The sequence below is a fragment of the Ambystoma mexicanum genome, chromosome 6p, assembly GCF_040938575.1.
Source record: "Ambystoma mexicanum isolate Mex_15411 chromosome 6p, UKY_AmexF1_1, whole genome shotgun sequence".
Classification (NCBI taxonomy): Eukaryota; Metazoa; Chordata; class Amphibia; order Caudata; family Ambystomatidae; genus Ambystoma; species Ambystoma mexicanum.
In genome coordinates, this window is record NC_090935.1 from 1,174,141,015 (window position 1) to 1,174,160,831 (window position 19,817).

Here is a 19,817-nt window from a genome sequence, read left to right on the forward strand (position 1 = left end):
GCTTATTCATAGATCAAATGGTCATCTGGCAACTCAGGTAATATGTATCAGCATGATGCATCAGTTGGTTGCTCTGTGCCTGCCAATGGAACCACACCCACAAGGCTACCTTCGATAGTGGCGCTGGTGGCAACAAAGCTCTTGAGGAGTATAGTGCCACTGGCACTGTGTACATGGAGGGCAGAGTTGCTTGGTCATTCTCAGATGACAGGGAGCGATAACTGCCTGTGCTGGTTTCTCTAGCTATGAGCAACAGCACCCATTGCTGTCCCCACCGATGGACGTTGCTGTGGAGAAAAGGGTAAATGGAAGGTGAAATCCATGCATTTGCAGAGCCATTTTTCCCAAAGAGAAACCCTTCCCTAGTATCTTCACTCTGTTCCCTGTCATCTTGGCTAGGTTGCTTATCACAGTGCCTTCCGCCCCTTCCAAAGTTTTCCTCTCCATCATGTTAAAGAGGCCCAGGCGCATAACAGGGTGCACACTATCATGGACTGGTATAATGTCCCCTTTCCTGCCTGAAACTTGACAAAGAATGTCTGTGCCTGCCTTGCCTGCTCTACAAGGTCAGGCACATGTGCAGCAGACTCAGTCTTTTCACCTCGTGAGGCATCTTCTGCAAAATTATATTTGTCTTCTCCATGTTTTGCTTATTAGTCTCCTGGCATGACCACATGCACCCTCTTGTTTTCAGTCGCTGGGCAGCCCCACAACACTCCTGCACCTTCTTCCCAAGTTACTACCATCTCCACTACAACTCCAAATTTGATAAAGCCATTGATTTGTTTTTTTATTGTTTTAGCTGACATTTTTCAACTTTACAATATTTAATAAAAAAGCAAATACATGTTTTAAAACGAAAGAAATGAAAAACAATTATTCTCAAATCATCCAGTAGACTTAAATTACAAAACACAGCTTATAAAATATTATCCTAAATCAATCTAATCAAACTCACATCATCTAACATCACATTTCATAGCAAAACAAATACACATAAAATTTAAAGCAGATTATTAAAATCAATACAGTCGCTGTATAATAAATTAACCTTTGGCTTAATGATGCACAATCATGAATCTTCCAATAAAGCCATTGTTCATTAACAACAACCATAGTGCCCTCCTTATGCATTAAGGCAACTATTGTCACCCAGTTTCCTTACTAATAACCACCTACTTCCACCACCCCTGACACAAGGTCTCCCTGCAGCAGCCCTACCTCACATTCCACCTTCTGCTCTTGTGGCAATGACAATATATTGTCAGCATAAACTCCAGCGCTTCCCCACCCTGCGACAGTTGAAAACATTATATTGTCAACCTTTCTGCTCTCATTTTCTTGTGTTATCCCCAATGACTATCCCATCCCAGTCTCTTCCACCTCATGAGGCATCTTCTTGAAGACTATATTTGTCTTTTCCATTTGTTGCTCTTTTGTCTCCTGGATTGATCACATGCACCCTCTAATTTTCTGGGCTGCCCCACATCGCTCATCTCATGCACCCTTTACCCAAGTTACCCCCATCGTTTGAAATACCATCAAGCTATTAAAGAGTTAAAATCCATATACTTTGCTAAACACATTACTGGGGCTATAAAAAAGCCCCCAGGTGCTGTTTACTGTGGTGGGGGAGTTATCATCGCCTGCTGTATTCTCTGCCCCAATTTCTTCCTCTGAGGCTCTTTGAGACTCTTTATCAGAGTTTTTTATTCAGAAGATTCTTACTATTAGGGATAACATCCCCGCCCCTGAAGAGAAAGTGCAGACCACCCTTTGTCTTTGCCCCCTCTTAAGGAGGCCTCTCCTGTGTACATTCATCCAGTTACAGAGGAGCAACTCCTGGCAGTTATGTCACAGTTAAAATCCGGCTCTCCAGTGGACCTTATTCCTCTGAAAATACTGAAGAAGGTTAGTGTGGACTGAGTTACAGTTTTTGTTATGGACATACATTCTTCATTGTGTAAGGGTTTTATTCATGCAGTTCTCAAACATGCTCTGGTCCCTCCACTTCTAAAAAAGCCCAATCTGAACCTGGCACTTCCTGTTAATTTCCAACTTATTTTACTTCTCATAAAAATTCTGGAATCTATAGTTACTCCCCAACTAAGGACCTTTCTGGAAGAAGTATCTATTCTTGACCCCTTCCAGTCGGGCTTTCGCCCATCTATGTTCACAGAGTCAGTGTTAGTATCAGTCATTGACGATCTGACTATAATGTGAGACCAGGGTGGGGTGGGCTTTTTGATCCTGCTGGACTTGTCTGCAGCTTTTGATGCTATTGGCCACACCATTCTGTGCGTTGCTTACAAGGTGCTTGGGTAACTAAGGCAGCTGTACTCTGGTTCAGGACCTTTCATTCGGACCACACTCAAATGTTATCCCTACCTCCTTTTAAGTCTGCTCCTTCTACCCTTACCTGCAAAGATCCGCAAGGTTCAGCTATTCCTCATTTTTCTTTTAAAGTCTATGGGCCTCATTACACGGATGGCGGAGAACCATGGCGCTATTAGCACCATGGTTCATGCCGGTAAAATACCGGCACTGCCTTGGTGGAAAGGGGAATTACCGCCCTATTCCAAGGTTGGCGGGGCGGTAATTCCCCCTTCCACCATTGCCCTTCCCCATTCCCATTTTCGCCCCATAGGGCTCTATGGGAATGGGGAAGGCGCTAATTACGGTACCGCAAATTGCAAAAAGCAGGCGTTAAATTCCCCAACCCGCAAAGGGACCTCGTAGTAAGGCGGTAAGGATTTACCCGTACCGGTAAACCCTTAACGCCATCTGTGTAATGAGGCCCTATGTCTGCCCTTTTGGTAGACATATTCATTTGCATGGTTGCCAATAATACACAGCTGATCCTAAAAGTGGGCCAGAACTGGAAGGAAGCAGCTGGGCATCTAAGGGGCTGTATGGCGCTATCGGAGATTGGATAAACAACAATTGGTTGAAACTAAATGAGGATATGACTGAAATTCTGGTGATTCATCCACCAGCCGCCAGATCTCTCTGTGGTCTCCCAAGTTTTGGCTCACTTCACTTGGACCGCTTCCTACCCTGGCGGGGTACACATTTCATCCTCTCTTTCCCCTGACCTTCACATTAGTACCAGATGCAGCACTGGCCATCTTAAGTTTCAAATATTTAAAAAGATGATATCCTTTATTCCTCATGCTTTAAGGGGGCCTGTGGAGGCTTCCTCGATTTTAGGAATTCCTGATTTCTGCAATGCAACCCTGTTGGGTTGGCCCAAATATCACCTTAATCGGCTGCAAATTCTACAGGACTCTGCGGGTCGGCTAACTACTGGCTTGTTGAATTACACTCATATTTCAGCGGTACTACCAGGGGTGGACTGCCCTATAGGGAAATCAGTAGATTTTCTGGTCATCTTCTGCACCATGGGACTCTTTTGTATGGTAACCTATCTTATTTCCACATTTTCTCATGGGGAATATGTAATATGGGTCCACTTTGAAAGTTATTTCCAGGACCTCCTTTGGTTCCCAATCCACCCCTGTTTACTATGTCAACTACACTGGCTTCCAGTTGAAAGTAGAGTGAAATGTAAAACCGTCTGTATGATTCATCATGCTCCCCATGGTCAGGGAGCTTCCTACCTTTGTAACAAGATCATTTCTTGCAAACCTTCTCGAGATTTGACTCCGCCAATCTTCGCCTCCTTGTTGTCCCACGGTTTAAGAAGGCGTATTTTGGTTGCAGGGCCTTCTGAGTAGCAGCTCCCTCTTTGTGGAATAATCTTCCTTTAGCTCTTAGATTTATGGAAGATTAGGCAACATTCCAGAAAGCACTTAAGACCTTTTGGTATCCTATTTAGTTAGTGTCTTGGAACCCTGACCTCGGCATGTCTCATTCCCCCCAGTATCGTTTAGCACCAGGATACCTTTGGGTCACAGTGCGCTCTACAAATACTGGATAACATAACATCTCCACTAACAACTTCAGATTTGATTGTCATTGTTTACCAAATACTTTAGTGTATCCACAACTAAAATGCCCTCAGGATGCACTAAGTCAATTATTGCTGCCTAGTGCCAGACTCATCACCACCTGCTTGCCCCACCTCTGGCAAAAGGATTCCCTGCAGTGGTCCTACCTCCCCTTCCACCTTCTGCCCTTGCGGCAATCGCAATCTATCCATTGTTAGCACAACCTCCACTGCCTCCTCCTTCTGTGACTGTGGCAAAAAGTCCATTGTCAACCTTTCCTCATCTCTTTTTTTCAGAGTTATCCCCAATGACTATCCCACCTCATGCAACTGTTACTGTGGGTGTCTGGCACCAATATGACTCACAACCAGAAGAGACATACAATTTATCCCACAAGACCTTTACCTAACCATTAACATCCTGGATCCCGAGAAGTGAACATCCTCTTTCTCTTCCAGCTCACCCTCCAAATACAACACCTACCCTGTATCCTGATTTCAATTACTTTTGAAGAAGTACACATTCTAGATTTAAAAAAAAACAATAAAGACAAGTGATTGACTAAGGAAAAAATAGGATTTGTGCAGGGTTCTCAGACACAGAGAAAGGTGACTAAAGAAAGGATTATATAGTTCACACAAATGGATACAATTTGTATCAGTCATACATACCATATCATATCATATTATATCATACAAGGCAATGGATGTTTGCTCATTATTTTATTTTTTAGGCAAAATACAGGACGAGGGAAAAAATGCAAGAAATCGCACAAGGCATAGAAAGACCAAAAAACATCCAAACCATACGCAAATAGGAAAACAAGAGAACATGTTTTTTTGACTTCTTTAAACTCTTTTGGTGGCACAAAGGGTGTAAGTTACAGGGGAAAGGACAGAGAAACATATTTTGGTGTTAATTAAAGATTTCAAAGGAGAGCTAATAAACACACAAAATGACAAGCCAGCAAGTCTCCCAAAACACAGTTTGTGGGTTTGCCCTGTGCACACCTGCTCAGACAGTCTGACAATATCCACAAAGAGGAAATGGAATTGGACTCATCCTTATTAAGGGCCTGTTAACCTCCCAGAGCAAGCAGAATCATGTCTGAAGAATAGATGGTGCTGGTTGTTTTAGCTGTGAATGATATGCATTGCTTTAGATGAGGTTCGAATTTCTTTTATACATTTAAGTTATTATGCGTCTACAAGTATTGATTTGGGTTCTTCAAATTGTGATCTATGGGGGTTTTCCCATGTTATTTTAAATAGTACTGCTTGTATTTAGAAAACTTCTGCTTCTGCTTTTTTTTCACTTACTGCCGGGTTTTTTTTCCAGCTATTGTAGCGAAGCTTGGGTTCAGTTAACCTTAGTTTTCGTCTCTGTGTTCGTCTGTCACCTAATCCAGTAATTTGTTCCTCACAGCTGTTAACTAACTGGGTCTTGAATAATTACAAGGACTAGGGATCTAAGGTGACTGACATGTCAAAGCCAGGGGGATCAAATGCCAAACCTTCAATGATTGAAATGGCTGTCGGGGTATCCTTAACATTGCCTCTTTCGGACAAAGGACGAGAGAACCGCATGCGCGTGTATGGACGAAGGCGACACCGGCAGAAAAGGAATTGCTTCCTCTATTGACCTGCCACGCAAATTGGTCCTGTTGTTTACAAGCACACTTTATTTGGGATTACTCCCTCGCTTAGTACGTAAAACTATACACCATTTCACTTTTGAATAAATATGTATCTCTTCATACAAAAGACTTAAAAACAGACGTACTTTTAGATTCTTCTTCCTTCTTTAACTATTTGTGTTGCCAACTTTGGCTCTAATAAAACTGCTACAGCATATTTTTTTCTCCAAACCTTTCCAATGGAGGAGGAAAAGCGCCTTATCGAGCTATTTTTGAGAGGGGCCAGTTTACTCCCAAAGGCCGCTTTGCTGGTGACCACAACTGCAGAGTAATGTTTTTCAGGTATTGTTGTCAAGAAAATGAATGCCTACATCCAGGCCTGGGTGAAGAGGTGTAGCGGCCCATTTCAACATAATGGCTAGGGGCCCCCCGTTTAGAGTGAATACAGTCTGAGGCACCCATAGCGTGCACACATTCCAAATGGCAACAAAGATAAGGTTAACAGCTCCCAATTATCAGTAGACAGGCAGTTAGCAGGGATCTTAAACACTAAATGCTCATTGAAGAGCTATAAACCCTTCTTTGTCAGCAAGTGACTGATGTGGAGGAACCAGTGTTAGAAGGCAATGAGGTGATAACTCTTTTGTATATTCCAACGTAAGTGACAGACGGAAGGGTTCGGGAGATGCAGCTTGTAATGCGAGCGCTGTAAAGCACATGTTTTAAGCCCGAGAATGAAAATAGAGAAAGGAAAATATTGCCATGTTACAAGACTGGTGATTGGCAACATGGGGCGCAGTTGCGTGGGCCCCCTCAGAGGCTCAAGGCCCCGTTCATCACATCTGTGTATTACTTTTTAAGATAAGATATTGTAATTCTTCTATGCTCAACCAACCTCCGTCTAGATCTGAAGGCATGAGTCGTAGTGCTGCTGTCAGTTCTTGAGTTAGATCTTCGCAGCGTTCTTGGCTTCATTGGTGCCATAGCCACATCTCTGTTACATTTTTACACATTATTGAAAAAGAGGGATCACACTTAATAATTAGGTTGTATTGTAAAGAAAGCATGTATTAACGTTTTAAAACAATCTATGCACCTGTTTAATAGGAGTTTGAACAGTGTAATGCAATTGCTAGTTGCCAGACACACAACCCCTCAACATTCAGGTTATCCTCTTGTGATCAATTGCTAAGGTGAAAATTAACTCAATGAGCTATTTTGTACCAGTACATTTGGAGATTCCTGGGTGCTGTTGGGATAACAAATGGAGTGTGATTTTGGAGGAGAACGGAAGATAGACGGGGAAAGATAGGCAGTGTCAGGGCCATAAGTGCACAGGAAAATGATTTCTATTTGTATTGTATTTATTTGAAGAACAGGGATGCCAGTTTTGGTGAGAAATGACTTATAATTACACATTTACAGATGGTCAGAGGCATTACTCTGAAGGGTGCCTGTACAATAGCACAAAGGCGAGAACAAAGAACAAGTAGCGACACATTTTATGAGGGTGTACAAATACTGGGAAATGTACCAGAAGGGAAAAAAACATGTTCAAGGAGTACTGTATTAATATACACAAATTACATTACTAAGAATCAGTGGAGGGAGGGGTGGTATCAGGTAGAGAGGATGGGGGGAGGGGAGCTCCCTCTTTAGCAAATGAGTGAAGTTGAAGTCAAGCTTTTAAAAGATCAACAGTTGAGCTGGCTTTGATTGTGATAGGCAGCTGGTTCCAGTGGAGTGGGCTATTTAAGAAGAAAGAGCAGAAACGAAAGGTGGCACATAGGAGGCATGGGGCAGTGAGGTTGAGTGCACAGAAGTAGCAAAGGTATGAGGTGGTGAGTAAACAAAGATACTATCAGGCAGGTACCAAGGAGCAAGACTATTGATACATTTGTAGACTAAGAGAAGGAACTTGCAAAGGAAGTAGTTGTGCGTGGGGAGCCAACCAGCATGTTGTTTGTAGGTTAAGTGGGAGAGAATCTGTGTTGGTTGCAGAGGGTGTGGGTAGCAAAGTGAGGGCTTTGTCCAGAGGTAGGAAGGAGTAGAGAGGAAGACCAAGGAACAGGCTTGAGCAGTAGTTACATGTGCTGAGTACAAGGGTGGAGATAAGAGATTTTCTATAGTGGTTAGTAAAATATTGACACATTTTCCAAATATTGAGGCAGTCAAGACAAGAAGCGGAGGCAGTGGTAGTGATGAATTGTTGCAGTTGGAGGTCACTATTGAAGAGGTCCCCAAGAGGCCTTGCTTGAGGTATACAGAAGGTCAGGTGTGAAGGAGACAGGTGAGGGGTGGGGAGTGATGGCATTGGAAGCCAAAAGATAGATGACTTCAATTCTTTAAGTGTTCAGGATGAGGTAGCAGAGAGCCATCCACTGACAAATTGCAGTGAGACAGTTGGTAATTCATACAAGTAGGATGGAAGGGTGAAGTAAGATCAGAGTAAAAGATGTGAGGATCATCAGCAAATCAGTGATAATGAAAGTCAAAGGATGAGTTAAGTCTTCCTAGTGGAGTGGTATAGAAGATAAAGAGCCGTGGTCCAAGGACTGATCCTTGGTGGCGCACAAAGGGAGAGGGGTTAGGACAGAGGTTTACAGGTTCCAGGAGATTTTAAAGGATCAACCTTCCAGGTAGTGGGCACTATAGGCAAGCGAAGATTTGTGAAAACCAAGGTCCTGGAGAGTGAGGAGAGAGACGTGGTCAATAGTGTCAAAAGCAGCAGAGAGGTCTAAAAGAATACACATATAAGACAGTCTGTAGTGGTCTGCATCAGAGCGAAAGTTGGAGACATGCATGACTGCAGTCTTGGTGGAATGTTTACTATGGAAGCCAGATTGAAGTGGATCTCACAGTTTCTTATCCTCAAGGTACTTATGATCTGCTAGAAGACCACCCACTCAAGGACATTTGAATAATGGGGAAGGAGGGAAACTGGGTGATAGTTTGGGTCAGCAGAGGCTTTTTTTCAAAACCGATAGGACAGTTGCCGATTTAAAGAATGGAGGGAGGAGTCCAGCAGAGAGAACAATTTTAAATAGCTCAGAGATATAAGAGCAGGTGATTGAAACGAAGGGGCTCATTATGAGTTTGCCGGTAGGGAAATAAGGTGCCAGTAACTTTCCAGAGCGGCAAACTCCAAGCCTGCCAGTAGGGCTGTGATCTACCTGCTGGTCTGACCCAGTAGTGCAGGATCCTACCAGCAGACTCTTGCCAGTATTACCGATGCTGGTGATTGCGGTATCCCCATCCCATGGAGTCCATTGAAGTGGGGATTTACTGGCATCTCCGCCACAGATATCGGGCAGCAGACACGGTATGGTAGTCCCCGACCGGGCGACTTTTAATGTGTCATTAAGTGTTTCAGAATTTGGTGAGCAAACAGTCCCATCGGAATGCAAAATTGGTTGGTACTGCAAAGGATGGATGCAAATTCAATAAGAGAGGTAGGGTAGTAGTCAGTGATTTGTGCCAGCGTCAGCGATCACTGCACATCTTTCTTTTGAGGGTCGGAATTTAAAAAGTGATCCACGGCTGAGGATGTGGGCAGGAAGATGTGAATGGATGAACAGGATAGCGTTGGCAAAAGGGAGTCATAACTGCATAGTGAAATTCAGAAAAAGCATGGTCAATGGAAGAAGAATGAATAGTGGAGAGAGAGACAGGAGAGATGTCGTCACTTTGTCAGGGTAAAATGCAAGAGAGTCCTGCATTTCCTCTTAGTCAATAATGAAGGGAGATAGGAGGAGAAGAGAATGGGGGACCAACATGTTAAAGTGAACAATGGAGTGATCAGAGGGAGAGAGGTCAATGGTGAGGTCAGAGGAGGAGAGTGAATTAGAGAGAAAGACTAGGTCAAGAGAGTTCCCATCAGAATGGGTAGACTGGTCGTGGAGGGAGTAGAGGGAAAAGTCACATCAGAAGTAGTTAAGTTGAGGGCAGGTTGCTGCAGAGGCTAAAATTCCCCAAATATCAATGGGGATGTTGGTAGAAAGTGACTCACAGACACAGTTCAGATCAGGGGAGTGGGAGTTGAGAGGACTAGGGTGTGGATAACAAGCTAAAACAGTGATAGGAGTCGGAGGGAGGATTTGAATAGTGGCATATTCAAAAGAGTAAGAGATGAATTCAGACAGGAGTATGGGGCAGTGTTAAGGATCTTATTGATAAGGAACCCCACAATGCTGCCAGTGTAGCAGAGTCATGAGCAGACATTCAGATTTCTGTGATATCAAGAAGTGAAAGTTTGAGGTGACAAGGGTCAAAGTTATCAGTGATGTAATGATGCTTAATGCAGAGGGATTGAGCATTGTAGAGTCTAATTATAAGAATGAAATGAGGTGGGGGCAGGAGTAGATGATAGGCAGTAGGTGAGGGTGATAGATGAGCTTGCTAGCCCAGGGAAGAGGGAGCATCGTGTTTGAGAGGTGAGGGTGCAGAGGAGAAGTAGGGAGATGGGGAGAGGGAAGAGTAAGTCAGCAGTTATAGTGAGTTCAGACTAAAGGCTATCAGAGAAGGGAAGATGAGTGTGTATAAGGCGTGAAGTCAAGGTGCATGATAGATGGTAAAAGAAATAGGCGAGTGAAGGCGGAGCCAGCCCAAAAGACAGACACGGCAGGTGGCGAGAGGAAACAGAAGGGGGATGGTTGGTTGAAAAACAACAAGCGTAAGTTCTGAATTGGACTAGAACGGGGCTATACGGACCAAAACACAATTAACAGGACCATAACAGTATTGATGCTTAATCTTGTTAGGTAACATATGCTCCGTGGTGAATACGTAGTCAGTGTGTGGAAGGATTCCTATGGATGGAAGCAGAAGTCAGGTAAAAAGTGGGCTCAACAAAGTCCTGGCTTGAGACAGGGTTTCTGGCCCTAAACCGATTGCAGTCCGAACCTGTAAACCAGGAGTTACCAGTTGCTACATTTGACCCTGAGATGCAGACGCCCAGGCTGGGCGCCCATGGGAAACACATGAAGGGGGGACAGTTGCATGACCATCTGGGAGCCAATCACAGTGCTTCAAATGGATTCCAGGCTTCTAGGTAAGATGTAGGCAGGGTCCTGGGTGTTAGAGCTAGCACCCTTAGATGGTGCACAAGACCCTCTGGAAAAGCAAGATGTAGACAAAAAAAGAAAACAAAACAAGGAAACACTTGAAAACCAACATCCAGTCAGTTACATGCATACTGGGAGTCAATTAGCTCTCCAGGTGGCACCCAGGTTTCCAACCAGGTATATAACACCTCCAACCACGATTAAAAGATACAAAGTAAAAATAACTCCACAAAAATAAAGAACACTGAAAGTAAAGATGTATATTTCCTTCATGGAAAAAACTGTCAAATATGTCAAAAGCTTAAAATGCTCCAATTTAAAATGCAATAAAAAGTAAACAAAACATACAGCAACACAAAGGTCAAACATATATGGCCTTCAACATGGTTTTAGAGCCAGTGTGGAACAGAAGTGGTGGTGATTGGACAGGGGAGTTTTCACATGCACATTTGAAGGTTTTTCTAGTGTCTAGTGTAAGATTAAGATTTTGTACTCGTTTTAATTCATTCGTATCATAGTCAGCATATTGACAGTCCCGTTATGCGATACTTATAATGGGGCTGTCACCACCACACCACTTTGCCTTTCTCTGAAAAGGTGGGAACAACAGGATGAAAGCCTTGAGCTAACTAAATATACAATTGAGCAATTCATTTTATCAAGAGGAACACAATGCAAATGCTGACTGTCAATATGATGCGAATCCCTATCTTGATACAGACTTAAGGGTCGAAACATTTGTCGACATAGGGGCAACCAAATAATAAAAAGCACTACAAATCAAAAAATGTCCATTACTGTAATCAAGGGGGCTGGCGCAAACCAGGGGGGACACATTTTGGACTATAATTTAAGCAGCAAGGTATGGGGATACCTTAGTTCATCCATGATGCTTCAGCCCAAAGCTTGTGCAAGTACAGAATGCTGAACGCAGAATGACGTTATACATATTTTCATTGTATGGATGTACCAAGCTCCATGTATTTCTTTTTACAAGAGACTTGGTGTAATGGTTTAAACTGTCTTGGTTTACAGATGACTCAGAGGAAGAAAGGCCCAAAAAAGTCATCAATCCCAGGAGAGGCCGAGCTCGATATGCAAAGAAAGCAATGGACAGCGACGAAGAGGAAGGAAGTGAAGAAGAGGAGCAAGATAATGCACCCCGGAGAAAAAGGGTTGTCAGAAGGAAACCAGCAAAAGACGAGGACAGTGAGGATGAGAGTGACTCAGAGACCGAGGAGCCCAAAGGGAAGAAGAGGAATGGACAGGCTGATAACAAAAGCAAAGGATCAAAGACTAAAAGGCAAAAGGAAGAGGAAAACAAAAGCAAGCAGGGAAGCAAAGCAGGCAAAGGACACAAAAATGGCAACAAGAAGAAAAAGAAAGACAGCAGGTACAGAAGTGTCAAGTGTCCCGAATAACGCGTGTGCAATCTCTTCTTTTTGCGAATTGCTTTAAAAGGTCCCTTGCTATTACAATCATCCTCGAAATACTCAAGCTCCCATTTTCAAATTGGAAGTCAAATCTCCTTTGCTAAAACAATCTGAAACCATGTGGGAGACTATCACAAGAGCTATGTTCCTCCTAGGTTTGTGGATGAAATAGGCATTTTGCTCATACATGATCTTTGAACCTGCTAATTACCTCTGAGCGCCATCTTGTAGTAAGACACAGTTTACATTGAAAGTGCATTGTGCAAGTGGCAAAAACACATGAACCGATTGCTAAAACCGTTGTTGCGCATGTGCCTGCTGATCCATGTAAGTGTGTAAGTGTTGTGGAGATTAAATGATGCAAGTGTCCAAGCAAAGGCATTAGAACTACCAAACACATGGTGTAAGCAAGAAAAACATGACTCGCTGATTTTACTAATTTGTTTTTCTCCATCAAATCAATCGCATAGTCTGACTCATTTTGCACAGTCAGCCTTATTAACTTTTTATCTCAATTTGTTGTTGTTTAGCCAGACCTATTTGTTGTTTAGTCAAACCAACTGTATCATTGCCAGATTGAAGTAAGCGGGTGCATTAGGATTGTGTGGCAGAAAGGAATCGAGGGAGTAGGCGATTTACAGAAACAAGCGTAAGCAGGGATCAACAGTGCAAATCATATAGGATTGCACCCGAGACGCCCATACACACCCCTCGTGCAAAGAAAGGAGCCACAAAACTGACAGATTTGTACACATTTCAACCCGTGATACCAGATGAAGTTGAAAAACGAAAAAATAGCATGATGTGTACCCACAAGCAATGACCACCACCACCTGCACCCATGACATCCACCAAGAACTCCACAAAATACATAACAAAACCCCCAAATGCAAAGTACACCTATGCCCACCATTCCTACCCGAGGCACACACAGGCAACAGAGCCACACACATGCAAAGTGCACCTACACCAACCATTACTATTCAAGGTACACCCAGGAAACAGAGTCACACTCACATGCAAACTGCACCTACGCCCATCATGCCTATCCCATGTACACCAAAAAAACAGAGCCACACTACTTGCAAACTGCACCTATACCCACTACACCCAAAAACCCCAAACCCTGTACTCCCACCAATCACCACACCACACACACACCACATACATAATCCCACACACATGTATCCCCCTCAAAGGCCCAGCACACACAAGGTGCAAAACTGTACAACACAGTACCCATGCATCCCCCTTGAATCAAAACATAGGGCACATGTCCATGCCAGATATATGTCACTTGGCTGTCACCATCCTCACATACCAGTGGGAGCACACCGGTGGATGGGAACTGTCCACCCCTGCTAGCGGGTGTGTGGTGCAGCATGTGGATGGCCAGCCATCACCTGTATGTGTGCACATGAAGGCAGGAATCCAACACCCCACCCCAGGCATGTGTGCCCCCCAGGAATGCATTGTCATATTTAACTGAGGAGAGACTGATGCACAAGTGAGACCCAAAGCCGTGGTGTTTGTGCGTCCCTGCCCCTGGCATAATTCCTGAATCTCACAGCTACCACCTGCAAGAACTAACCAACAACAAACCACATTCCATCGTCTTCGCAACTCTTACCTGAGACATACACTCCTTCCACTGCGCCTGCCACACGGAGACTCGGGCCTGCCATGCCCGCTAAACTTCATCAACCACAACTAAACTAACAATCAAATACACACTAACTTACATAATATGTCCTCACCAAGAACACCACTCACTTTCATTAATGATGAAAGAAAAACAGTACCTTGACTCTATTTACTGCACCCAAAATAAAATAGAAACGCTATACTAACGCTGCTGCTCTTTACACTTTATTTTATCCTTACATTGGTCTCCAAAGACGGCACATTCATTCTTTTTTTATACCTGCTCCCATTACTTCCAGTGCCGTATTAAGAAGCCAATGCGGAGTATCTCATTCCTGAAGAGCGATGCACTGATTGTTATCAGCATGCCTTGCTGGTAATTGTACAGACATTCCACAATTATCTTTATGGCCTTGACATAATGCCCTTATGTGCCACGTTGCTGCCAGCCAAACATTCTCCTTTTTTTTTATAGCGAACAAAAACACAGCTGTAGTCATCACAACGCACACGCACGTAGCAATCCAACTATCCATGGATATAAAAGCTCCAATGCGCACAACGCCATCCATTACATTTCTTTAGCCTTTCGGTCTTTCCCTGTATTTCTTCGGCGTGGCTTGCAAACATCAGATGAAACGTTCACTTCGCAATGACGTCATCACGCCAACGACGTCCACACATCCTTTCTTCTAAAGGATTCCTTTTATAATACTGAAATCAATACTTCCTTCAGAATGCTTTAATCAGGGTAATAGCCTGATGTGCCCCGTGAGGTAGATCATGACACACTCTCCTATCAATCCACACCACTGGGGACACACCAAGCCCAACAAACTGTCCAGAGTTGGATGTGAGTCACAACTAAGCACATCAGCTGGACGTACAGGCAAGGCAAATGCATGGAGGGCTGGACTGTGGCCATGGGCAGGGCCACTACAGGCAGTGTCACTCGTGGACTGCACCCCACATGAATATTGCCCTGTAGTCAAATCAAAATCAAAGGCATGCCAGTACCCAGCACAATACCCCAAAAACCCAACCAGAAGTCACACCACCTCCAGTGTGCAACCACAACACCCAAATTTAACCTGTCCATGGACATTGAGCAAACCACATCTAAAGTACAACCTGTGTGTGTCCCCTTGTACATGAGTGTCCACAGTCACTGATCTAACTTGCACTACCCACCACCAAAACCACTGATTTGTACACCATATGCCTGTACCAACTACTGGGCAACCATAACACCCCTCCTGAGCAGAACCACACCACATGACCTGCATCAACAAATATGCATGATGTCCATGACCCAAGGCCATATATGCACACCCACTTCAATGTTCCGCCACACCATCCCTTAAAATGTGAGGGATCATTGTGACATCACATTCCCACCAATCCGAGTACACTGGTTGTCCAGATACAAATACTACACAGATAAGCACCACATGAAGTACCCTATGGAGAAACAATGGCCACATACAATGGCCACGTGTGCTGCTGTTGACACACATACACCCCAAGCATATGCAGAGCCACAAACAACCCTATGCACACACCAATCAGACCTACAGATGTGGGACTTCCCTTTGGTGAGTAACACATGCATCAGCAGTCATGTTGTGTGAAAATAATCCAACCCTGCCTAAACCACAAATCCGGCCACACATATATCCCCAATATTGACCATCACTGGGACTATGAAAATCACAGGGCAACACAACCACACACAACACACCTGTGACACCCATGCTCCACACAAAAAAGCCTTGGCAATCGCAACGCCACCCATGAGAGAACAGACACATCTGCAACACAATCACGATCACAAACACAAATGAGTAGTGTGGTCATATCCATCAACCACATCACATGCAAGCATGCGTCTACAGTGCGACATCCATGTGCACAACAAGGCACAGCGTTCATCACCACACATAGCCAAAGATAGACCTGTTCAGGCAACACACATGGATACATGACTATTACACAATTACATGTGACAATCGGATGCACATGCATCAATCACATCCACGGACTGAGATGGCCACACTGAATACATTCACAATTTGAAATACCACGGTGCATGTCTGTGATCATGACCCCTGCATACAGCATACATGTTGCATGCTGGCCAGCTCCCACATGCGACATGATGATGTTGCTTGCATCCTCAAAAAGAGACCAGTGTGACATGCAGTACAAAAGATGATTGCACACACCCACACACACACACACACACACACACACACACACACACACGTGACATAGAAATTGAATAACCAAAAAGATTACATAGAAGAACAACATGAATGTGATAGACCAACAAACTCAACTGTATTGTATTGCAGACAAACAACATGGGACAAATCGCCATTAAATCACAGGAATCATCATTATGGTTGTTCATGAAACAACAATAATGATGCAAACATCAACAAAATGGTCACAGCTGAAGTCCAAACCCTGCCAAATCACACTGCAATGAGTGTGGATCTGCAGTCATGTGGTTTGTGCCTTTTTGGCTATGTGCTCTTGGAAGGAAAGTCTACTGTAAGCAATGAATCCCAGGTATTTGGGTGAGTTTGACAGCTGAGGGGTGAATCCTGCCAGGCGCATGCCATACAGCCATTGTTGCACAAGTTATTGGGACTCATTACACGGAAGGCGGTAAACCATGGTGCTATCAGCACCATGGTTGCCGCCGGTACCATACCGCTACCACCATGGAGAAAAGGGGAATTACCACCCCATTCCAAGGTTGGCGGGGCGGTAATTCCCCCTTTCTCCATGGCCCTTCCCCATTCCCATTTTTGCCCCATAGGGCACAATGGGAATGGGGAAGGCGCCAATTACGGTACCGCAAATTGCGGTACCGTAATTAGCACCAAGGTCCCTTTGCGGGTCCCAACTTTAACGGCTGGTCTACCCGGTGACCGTTAACCCTTACCGCCTTCCGTGTAATGAGGCCCATTGTGTTTTAGGGTCACCAATGAGGACAAATTCGGTCTTGGTTGGGGTCAATTTGAGGTAAGCTTTAGACAACCATATCTGGACAGTAGAAAGGCATTCAATGAGGTGAGCAATGTCATTGGGGCCAGTGACCAGCTGTGTGGCATTAGCGTATTCATGGGTGGCTACTTTGTGGTAATTTAGGAAAGTTCCCAACAGTTCATGTATAGATTGAAGATGACTGGGGAGCAAATGGAACCTTGGGGGATCCCAAACGTGAGTGGGAGTCAGTTGGAACTGAATTAGCACATCTGTATGACCTGGGTCATGGTAATGTCATGAGCTACCTTAGGGTGGTGCAAAGTGAGTGTTGCAGAGAACTTTTCCGGTTCCCGTTATCCTTTCCTATACTTTTTCGATATGGGAAATATATGTGCCCTGTTTATATGCTTTTCTGAGATACCTGTTGGCTATTATCGCTTTACAAATTCCAAATCAAAGTAATACAAGCCACTGTTTCATCGTGGTGATTTTCACACTTTGTTGTGAAACTACAAACTACTAGTGTGCTGCTTTACTGCATAATGGTTTTCCTTCTGTAATGCGTTCTAAGAAGATGGCTCCCATGACCCCACCAGGCAAGCTTCCTAACAAATGTCACTCAGAATAAGTCCACATTTTAATAATGAGTTTTGCCATATTTGTAATAGATTGTAGATTTTTGGGGTGAATGAACATTACCATTTACGTGTGACATTGTATCTCTACTACTAGCTCATCTTCGTCCTCATCATCGGATTCCAACTCTTCAGACGAGTCTTTGTCAGAAGGAGAGGTCGCCAGGCTAAAAGAGCAGGTGGAAGAAAAGAAGAAATTAATAGCAAGCGTAAGGAGCAAGCCTTGGCGAATGCACAAGAAATTGGCATTGATCAGGTAAATGCATACTTCAACGGGTAAAGAAATTACCAGGACATTGAGCGATTACAATGAAGACAACTATAAAGTATGTAATTAATGCTCCTGTTTGGGTTTTACTTTCTACTCTGATTACTAAATGCATTTTACCAGGGGTTTTCCTGAATTGAATGGGTAATGGTCTGATGGGAAACTACTCTTGAGGGTCACCAATATTTATGTTTATTATATATATTCACCATGCACTGCAAACATATTTGCCCCCAGTGGCTACAAACTGGAGAATAACTTGAAGAAGGGAAACAGACCCAAATGGGTTGGGATGCGTTTGATGTTCTGGCATAGCAGCGTTGTGAGGATTGTAACTGATCCTATGATATATGTGTCTGATGGCAGTCACAGCAGGACAGCTTGTTGTGTTACACATATCTTTGCCATTAGGGGTAGTTTTCATAGAGGAGCTTCTTGGGGCTTGCCTTGGATAGAATTTGAATATGAGGTTATGATAGGCAACTAAAGTGAGTGAAGGCACTTTCACAAGAATGAGATGGTTAACCTTGTTTTCGGGTTATACTTGCGGCAGGTTGCCTTGTTTAGCCCTTTTGGGGCCTCTGAAACTGGATCATGGTAACCCTTGCAAATAGGCCATTCACATAATCTAAAAGGGTGTTTATTGTGGTATCTACCACCATGGGGTAATTTTCCTTATTACAGGATTTCTGTTGTGATATTAAATGTAAAGATTTCCTCATGACAGAGTTGATTTTCGCTCAGAGGCTCACAACTACTTTCTAGATGATGATCAGCATACAGATTACAGAAACTTTGATGTAGTGAAGTGCAATTGTGCACGTTATTAACACCTAGTGCAAAAAACCTTTGGGCCACATTAGAAAACGTTTGCACTCTTACAAGTGCAATTATTAATGGAATTAGCACTAGGGCAAAGTTTACACTTTGTCAAAAATACGCTTCTTTCAATGCATTTTTGCACCAGGGCAAACTTGGTCCTAGTTATAATAGGGAATGTTATTAGTACTAGGGCAAAGTTTCTTCTTTCTTAAATAAAAGGAGCAAGGGACCAGTAGAGGCCTGCTGACGGTGAACTCCTTTGGAACACTTGAAGGTCTTTGTTGGCTCTGCGCCTTGAAGAATTATTGAAATGTGAGTATGAAAACTCCCCCTAAATATACTTTGATAAGGCCCCTTGAATAATTGCCATGTTGAGTCCGGGGTGCTTGTCTTGAAAACCGGGACCCGTACGTAGAGGCTGGAATCTGACACAAAGCGCAATGTAATTTAGGTCTTGGAAGTGGGATGGAACAGGGAAGTGGTTGCTGTTAGGGGGTGTTCATTTTAATTAGAATACTTTGATATTATAGTTGGGAAACACACTGTACTTTCTCACAATATTTAACTTCAAGTTTTTGACTTTTTTCAGGAAACAGCATTTTCCGTGCACAGAGCACAGCGGCTGATACATTACTATTGACATAATGAGGATTAGCTATCGAAATTTGTTAGTGTGAATTGCCTCCTGCTTTCACTCTACTTAAAGATGAGTGAGATGTAATTTCAATGAAAACCAGTGCCATTTTCCTGTGATTTGTCCCCCAAGTAGAACTGAATATTGCGCAAATAAACTGTTCTTTGTAAAATAAATTAAAATATATTGTATGCAGCATGTGTACACAGGTAGAGACAACTTGTCAGTCTGTGGCTTGAATGTGCATGTTAAATAGCCTAAAGGAGAATTGCTTGATAACTTGCAACCCGTGAAAGCGACAGAAATGTAAAAAGTGATTGGGGAGGTAAAATGGAGTTTAGCCATCCTAATTCCAGTGCCATGATCAATTATATAAATTTAAATACATCCTCTCCTGTTTCTTGATATTGCACAGTAGAGGATCGGTTCTGCACTTGTGGGACCCGATTTGCAAAGTGAAGTGGGAGGGGTACAGATCCTTGTATTAGAAAATCAAAATAATTTTATATATTGTGTGGGTGATCCAATATCCACTGCATTCTAAATGTATAACAATGCTTTCTTCTTAAATTGCATTGCTGAAATGTATGTTACCAGACCTTTAGACTTAGAAGAAACATATTAACGCCTGCATGCAAATTCAATGCACATATGTTACTAACCAACAGCCACATTCACACAGGTGGAGGGGATTCATTAGACGTGGTTAACAAAATGCAAGTGTTCTATGCAACC

General features: G+C 43.4%; 1 protein-coding gene across 1 annotated transcript in view; it reads left to right on the top strand.

Annotated features, from left to right (window-relative positions):
• The first annotated feature begins 11,690 nt into the window (after nucleotides 1-11,690).
• Nucleotides 11,691-19,817, top strand: part of LOC138510283 (transmembrane channel-like protein 2-A) — a 614,464-nt gene continuing 606,337 nt past the window's right edge. Inside the window, exons 1-2 of the mRNA XM_069625813.1 lie at nucleotides 11,691-12,042; nucleotides 17,456-17,614. Coding sequence (XP_069481914.1) covers nucleotides 11,759-12,042; nucleotides 17,456-17,614 — 443 coding nt within the window. The 5' untranslated portion in view covers nucleotides 11,691-11,758. The remainder of the gene's footprint in view (nucleotides 12,043-17,455; nucleotides 17,615-19,817) is intronic.